Raw genomic sequence first — 7,532 nt, 5'->3', positions numbered from 1 at the left:
GACCATCTGAATAAAGAATGTTGCGTCCGCACATCCTCGGCCACCCACCCGTATCCGGACCTCGTCGGCAAGCTGCTCTCCGCTATCTCCTCTGGCGAATCCTCTCTCGTCTTCGTGGTCACCTCCATGGGGATCCTCCCCTCACCTGCCAACTGCCTACTAACCCCACTCCCTGGTCGACTACTCATCCCTTCCCTTGTATGTTCACTCCCACTACCCATACTAGATGAAGACACACTACCGCTAGCACTAGACATACCTTTTTGGAATAACAAGATGACGGCAGAAACAAGAGACGTATCGGACAGATCTCATGCACACAAATTACTTCTCTCAAACTTCTTGCAAATGAACCAAGGTGAACAAATTTTCCTCAGCATTTGTATTTATAGCACGCATCTGAACCGCTACAACTTTTCCCGCCAAAAGCAACGATCATATGAAGCATCACAATGGATGCGAAACGTCACAACGGATGTGAAGCGTCACAACACTCGAAATGGCAACGCGAATCCCTCTGATTGGACTCCTGACATTTGACGCCCCTTCACCTACCATCGCTGCTTCTACCTTAGTCTCAACACTGTTCACAACACTTAAAGATTTGGGGACTACTATAACATACCCCACCAAGAAGTAATTTTTCTTGCCAAGAACTACACGAACCAAGGGGCACATGGTCACGATAACCTGCATCGTTAAAATTCACCATAGTAGACGGATACCACAGTTGATAACACTACTCGTCACTTGCACATAATTCATACACTTCTAAGTCTTTGACGCAACATCTGTCTCGACAAAGGTTGGGGGACTGGTGTGCTATACCTAGGTGGACCAAGGTAACTGCACGGCCAAGACCGCCTAGGTATAACCCCACAAATAAAATCAGTATATGAGTAACCAGTTAAGAAGGATCACATAGCGGCCCAAGCCGCCTACTGTAAAGGATAATACATAATAACAAATTGCTAACTCCAAACTTAGAATATCACAAACAAGGCCCCTTGTATCAACAACCCTAACATAGGACTTGGGCTTGGCCCAGACCCATCTAGGCTTCAAACGTTGGCCCAGCACAGTTGGAAAGGCCCAGCCCATAAGGATGACAGACATAATTAATAACTCTATAAATACGCGTGGACCCCAGCAATTAAGAGGTACGCTTTCATTAATTCCCTAATCTGAGATTTGACTTCTGAAGATCCCTTTGCTGACTTGATCGTCGAAGCCCTCTCCGCAGGTAACCCTTACATGTACAAGTCAAGAAGGAGCCGGTTCGAGAGGTCAAGAATTGAGGTAAATAATCATTTGTGTTTCCTAATATCTCTTATTTGTTCTTCGCAAGAACACCTATAAATTTTGTATTCAGATCATGCAATTTGTAATATATTTTTTATTTTTTATTTTAAAATGTATAATTCAAAATATAAAAAATTATTTTAGACTATACAATTCTAAATACAAAATTTTATAGAAATGTAGGTTAAAATTATATAAGTGCATAGAAAAAATGACCATAAATTATATATGTATATTAATTTATTTTATTATTAAAATTAATAAAATTATAATTATAAAAGTAAATATAAATATTTTTATAATTGTATTATAAATATTTATTTTGTATGTAATGTTTTTTATTATAGATAGTCATTTTAGTTTAAAAGAAATAGTTAAATTTACAAAAACAAATAAAAAAATGGTTAAATTTAAACCACGTTTACTTTAAAAATAAAATTATTAAAATAATTATTTTATTTAAATAAAAATTAATTATTAAAGAGTAAAATTAGAAAATAAATGTGTACATTAAAAAGTAAATCTTTAATATAATGATATAAATTAAAAACTTGTTTTTAGACTACATAAAATTATTTTTAAAATTAGGATACAAATTTTCATATTTACAACAATGTAGTAGAAAAATATAGGATACAAAAGGAAATTATCATACTTATGTATATATAGTCAAAGTGTGAATTCTACATCAATTTGACTCATGTACACTCTTATAGTGTGATTGGTTTGGAGAAAATAAATTTAAAATAAAATTACAATTTGGATACATGACTTGAAGGAGATTAAAGATGTGAATACCTACTAGTTTCATCTGTTTCCTAAGCAAATACTGAAAATCACATAACTTCTTGTCACCCATACGATTTTATGAGGTCTGAGACCTGTTCGGCAGTTTCTTCATGCACTTCCATGACTTTCTTTCTGCACTTATATAATATTTGTCCTACTCTGCCCTTTTAAAATTGTGTAATCTAAATATAAAAAATAATTTTCAAATTATATAATTTTAAAACTTCCTGGATTATGTAATTTAAAAGTTAATCCAAAAGTCAATTTTTTCTAAAAAAAATGGATTAAATAATTCAAAAAATATTTATTCAGAAGCCATAATGTACCATACATAAAGTCATTTTTACCTTTTAAATTGTATAATTCAAAAATCTTTTATAAAAACAAAAGATTTTTAGATTGTATAATAAAAAAGAGTAAAATGAAGAAAAAAAAATGAGTGCAGAAAGAAAGTAATAGAGGTGCAATATGAGAAGGTATTACTCAACCAAACTAATAGAAAACAATTATTCAAATTTCTTTAACATTTATCTTCAATCAAACAATTCAATACTCAATTTATATATTATTAATTTCACTTTTTTCAACTTGCATAACTTTTACTTCTATTTTCTCTTTACTTTCTTCCACACATCCAAACACATAGCAATAACCATTGCAGGTGACAGAAGAAATCAAGTAATTCTCAGAGACGTTTTATATACAAAATTTGTAAAACAAAGAGAACCGAACCTCGGAGTACTATATAGCATAAATATCCAGATCACAAGTAATCAGTGACATCCAAGGATTCTAAGGTTTATTTTGTTGTATAAACAATAAGCACGAACCAAGCACTCAGTAAACTCCAGAATTCAGCTCTGCATCTTTCTCAAAAATATCCCACCCATCATCAAGAAGAGCATTGTGATAGGCTTTTGATTTTTCCTCCTCGTGCCCACCTTTTGGAGAAAGGTTTTCACTTGAGGTTACCTGGCTTGTCTTACTTCTTTCAGATGAATCAGTATGCACAGAAGCTACATCAGATGCCGCGGTTTTGTGGGACGTACCTGATGAAGCTAACTTGCAACTGGTCTGACTTGAGGTGAAGGATTCACTCAATGGAAGATTTGCATCAAATCTCTCTTTTAGAAGCCTAATATCCTGACAAATAACAGAAATTTCTCCTCTGCAAAGTTAAATGAAAAGTAAATATGTTAGAATAGAAAGTACAAAATTATTACAACTACACAGATATGCATGTTGAAGGAAGAAAGGCAGAAGACCGAAACAACAATTTCAGGGAAATTATGTCAAACAAAATGCCCTCTAGTACGACAATGACCATTTAAAAATATAACGTAATGGTTATAATCTAATAGTCTGGAACCTACAGTAATTTCAAAAAAGAAATAATAATCAACAGCTTAGAGAATTGGATTAAAAGATATAAATACAGTAAACAAGCAGAAAAATGTAACTACGTTTATTCAGAAAAAACAACTTACTGCAACATATCAACAACCTGCCCTCGATCCATAAGGAACTCCCGTAACTGCAGAGATTAAGAGGTGGAAATAAAAATTATAAATATCAACGAAGAAACTTCTCTAAAATAAATAAGGGTGTACCGTTCCTTAATTTAATTTGTGAATTATGATCTTAAACCACCAAAGATTTAAGGGCGGATAAACCGTAGTTCACTTTAAAAACAAGCTCACTTGAGGAGCTTGTACAAAAATATTACATGTAGAATAAATGGAATGGTTCAGAAGCACGAGAAACACAACTAACCTTCGAATTCTCTTCTGCCTCCTGCTGTAGTCTTCCTGATTCATGTAGTACCTTCTCCACCAGTTTTTCCTGTTCAGCAAGAGCCTTTTGTGCTGATTCCTCCTTTGCCAGCTTTTCATTCTCAGCTGCTTTCTTAAATTCTTCTGCTGCAGCTAGTCGTGCTTCAAGAACTTGGCGCATCTGGAAGCCAGAATAAGGAAATGAACTAAATAAAAGGCTAGCAATTTTACTTCTTAATCATCAAGTTAAGCAATCCAATTGCACAAAGGAACATTTTTTAATCACGACCAAAAATTTTAAATCACATGCCTTCCTTAGCCATTATGTTATAGTAGAGAAGACTGAATATTACAACAGTCAGAAATGCGTTCAAGGTACTCTGAAATGAGAAATATGTGCAGCAAAGGTATGATGATTAAATTTCAAATGAACAAGCTAAACTAAAATGTAAAGCACCTCATTGAGTATTGCAAGAGACTTATCCCTTTCATCAGACAAGCTGAGTAGGCGTGATTGAAGTTCCTTCAGTTCAGTTGCCAGAATTGCTTTTTCCCCGTACACTTCTCCTGCATGCTGCAAGAACAAATTGACAATAAATATTTTTTGCTCGTCTAATTCTAAACAATAAATGCAAAAGATTGTGAACTTTAACAACCATGTCATTTGCTTCTTTAGCTTGTTCCAGCACTGTTTTATATCCTTCTACCATGGCCAGAATATTAGACCCTCCAGTAGCAGCATCCATACTGGCCTGCTCTGCAGCTTGCTCCTGAAGTTGCACATCCCTCATCAAGTTGATAAGAGATTCCATTGATGAAAACAAAGTTTTCTGCATCAATGTTGAATAATGTTAAGATGTCACAAGTATCAAAGTTACCACCAAACTATAAGCATATCATTCTATATTAACAAGGCTTATACATTGCTATAATATCTACTCTATTGCTTAATCATTCAGTACAACAGAAATGATTTCATTGTCATCTTCAAAACCTCTGCCACATGATATATTGTTATAAAGCTAGTATTCCTAACATCCAAATATGAAGTCTAGGACTACTAATACCTTGTTACTTTTGGCGTCATCGATGATTTCCTCAAGCAGATCAATTCTGCATACTTGACTATATTGGCTAACTTCATTCTTTCCACCAACATCATCTTCAACATCACTAGTTTTGTCATCAGCACTAGAAAACCCAGCATTGAATTCTGATTGAAGACTATCTATAGAATTTAGTGTATTCCCTTGAGCAAGACAAACAGCTTGAACCTCAGAACTTTCTACCTCAATCAAGTTAGTTTCACAATCCTCCGGTATGTGACCTGTAGTGGCATCATAATCATCAGCTGAAGGACCTACAAAATCTACCCATTCTTCATTTAAACGGTTTCCAGACTCACTTCCATTGTTATTAGTGGATTTAGCCTCCTTGCTATGGTAGCTATGCTCAGGTTCCGTCTCTTGACATATACCAGAAGAAATCAAGTTTTCAGATTCAGCATCAACATGAGGTCGTCTCTGATCAATATTTTCATTATATCCCTGAATAAAGCAATTTGATATCTCCATAGCAATCTTGCTTGAGATCTCTTCAACGAAGTTATCTTCAACATTCTGCAAAACATCTAACTCTTTCATATCATCCATTCCAAGAAACTTTTCAGTAACACCGTTTGAATTATTGACATTTGACAATGTAGAATTGTCCAGAGCTTCATTTAAATCTGGTACCAATGAATAATCAGCTGGTTTGGTATATACAGGATGTGGAGCAGAAGAAGGCCCCACATCTATGTCTTGAACAAGCTGACGGTGCCTCAACCTACCGCCTTCCTCCTCACTTTCAGCTACATTTTAAACATGTCACGAAAGATACATTAGTAAACCAGACCAATGCAAACAAGGTACAGTGATATAGAAATAGGAATGAAAGGACAAAAGAAGCAACTCCACCTTCAACATTTAGTGGAGCCCCATGGGCATTATCCTGTGGAGGAGCAACTCCACCTTGAACATTTAGTGGAGCCCCATGGGCATTGTCCTGTGGAGGAGCAACTCCACCTTCAACATTTAGTGGAGCCCCATGGGCATTGTCCGATGGAGGAGTTGCAAGAGGTAATTTTTTGGACACGAACGGGATGACTTCCGCAAGAACAATTCCAGCAGCAAGATCAGCATCCTTTGGGTGTTCAATAGCCACAGCTCTCAGTAACCTCGCATCAACCTATTCAGAGAAAATTGATAAACTTCAGTTAGGGCTCAGTATGGATAACAAGTTTGACATGCTACCAGATTAGACATCTTTATAAATACTCTGATTACAGAATGTTTGATGATTTATATAATTATTGGCACCAGTAAGTAAGTTCATTCTCAAGCATATGTCAACTACCACGAGGAATTTCTTAACAGTTGAATAGAATACCTTTTTACTGATAGGCAACGCAACCACTATCCAGTCTCCCATACCAAAAACAGAGGAACTAATAGCAACAATAGAAACAATATCTATTCATCCAAATTATACATGTTCATGAACTTAATGCTCAACTACGGAGTCCAATAATCTTTATTTTTATTTCATTAGTGTAATATTGGAATTGCAAATGAACTTCACAAATCAGAACTATAGTCCGAAAAACTAATAGATCACAGAGCAACCAATAGTTAATAATAATGTATTAATGTGCAATCACACTTTTGGGGAAAATAGTAAATAGCTATACCTGAGGAAATAACTCCTGCAAGCTTCTATAGACAGAATTGAAACCCATGATCAAGGTAGACAGTCTGCAAAACTTCAAAAAAGAAGAGATTTTCCTTTTTAATATTGATATTTTAATTATATAAAAACCGAAACATGTAAGCAATTAAAACCTAAAAAGAAAGAAAATTAGGGATCGTGAATTATGAATAGAATTCGTCCAAAAATAACATTGTGGAACCCTAAGCCAGATGTTTGAATATGCAAAGTTAAAGGCTCTTTCTTCCGTCTACCCGCACACCCCTTTTCATTAATTTTTTTCTAAACCCTTTGGCAAACGAAAATCGCTTGCTAATGCCAAAGTGAAAAACCCTATCACTCAAGATAACAAAAAAATAAAAAAAAGCGTCATCAAGATACCTTATTTTGAATAGGGCTAAGATGAGAGAAGGAAAATTGGAAAGAAAAAAAAAATGGAAGAAGAGAAGAAGGATTGAGGGTGGAATAGAAGAAGGAGAAGAGATGAGTGATCTTGACCAGTCAGTGTGAAAGTAGAATTGAATTGGGGAGCATATGAAAATTAACGAATTTCCTAATTCCTGGAAATGTGGAAAGTGACCAAGCTAAGCTATTGGATATTATTGTGATTTTCATCCAAATGGAGGGCTTTTCAGACCAAACGCAATACAATAAGACCATATCCACACGAAAATTTCATTATAAAGATAAAAATACTGTTACATGAAAAAAAATATTGACTGTAATGTGTTGATGTATTAAAAGCAGATGATAGATAAAAAGATTTTTTTAAATGATATAACTGAAATAAAATATTAAAAAATAAATATTCGAATAGTATAGTACTCATTATATCCTTCCTCTTATACAACACTATCCAACTATATAGAAGTAAAGTAATAACTTTTATTTTTATATCTTTTTTCTATTCTCTCCATTAAA

General features: G+C 34.5%; 1 protein-coding gene across 4 annotated transcripts; it reads right to left on the bottom strand.

Moving 5' to 3' along the window:
* Nucleotides 1–2,753: 2,753 nt before the first annotated feature.
* On the bottom strand, nucleotides 2,754–7,241 carry LOC114191549 (ELKS/Rab6-interacting/CAST family protein). Of its 4 annotated transcripts, XM_085665091.1 has the most exons (11): nucleotides 6,993–7,241; nucleotides 6,595–6,666; nucleotides 5,822–6,092; nucleotides 5,600–5,715; nucleotides 5,269–5,482; nucleotides 4,931–5,190; nucleotides 4,520–4,693; nucleotides 4,321–4,437; nucleotides 3,865–4,044; nucleotides 3,579–3,625; nucleotides 2,754–3,259 (listed from the first exon to the last, which is right to left on the bottom strand). In XM_085665091.1, the coding sequence occupies exons 2-11, from the start codon at nucleotides 6,640–6,642 to the stop codon at nucleotides 2,929–2,931; spliced, it is 1,758 nt and encodes a 585-aa protein (XP_085521217.1). In that variant the 5' UTR covers nucleotides 6,643–6,666; nucleotides 6,993–7,241; the 3' UTR covers nucleotides 2,754–2,928. The 4 variants fall into 4 exon arrangements, with proteins under 4 accessions (XP_085521217.1, XP_085521215.1, XP_085521216.1 ...); XM_085665089.1 differs by having other exon boundaries at nucleotides 5,269–5,715; XM_085665090.1 differs by having other exon boundaries at nucleotides 4,931–5,482.
* Between the last annotated feature and the right edge of the window lie 291 nt (nucleotides 7,242–7,532).

This window comes from Vigna unguiculata, chromosome 7 (assembly GCF_037176805.1).
Source record: "Vigna unguiculata cultivar grain cowpea cultivar isolate G323 ecotype 2 chromosome 7, ASM3717680v1, whole genome shotgun sequence".
In the NCBI taxonomy this organism is placed as follows: Eukaryota; Viridiplantae; Streptophyta; class Magnoliopsida; order Fabales; family Fabaceae; genus Vigna; species Vigna unguiculata.
Note: the sequence above shows the minus strand (reverse complement) of the source record. Positions and strands in the feature narration are given on the sequence as shown.

Excerpts from the sequence above, each read along its gene's own strand:
- LOC114191549 (XM_028080780.2), bottom strand. The coding sequence starts at position 6,642 with ATGGGTTTCAATTCTGTCTATAGAAGCTTGCAGGAGTTATTTCCTCAG. Across the intron at positions 4,694-4,930 it reads ATGACGCCAAAAGTAACAAG|AAAACTTTGTTTTCATCAAT; the intron begins GTATTAGTAGTC and ends ACATTGATGCAG. Across the intron at positions 3,626-3,864 it reads AGGCAGAAGAGAATTCGAAG|TTACGGGAGTTCCTTATGGA; the intron begins GTTAGTTGTGTT and ends TAATCTCTGCAG.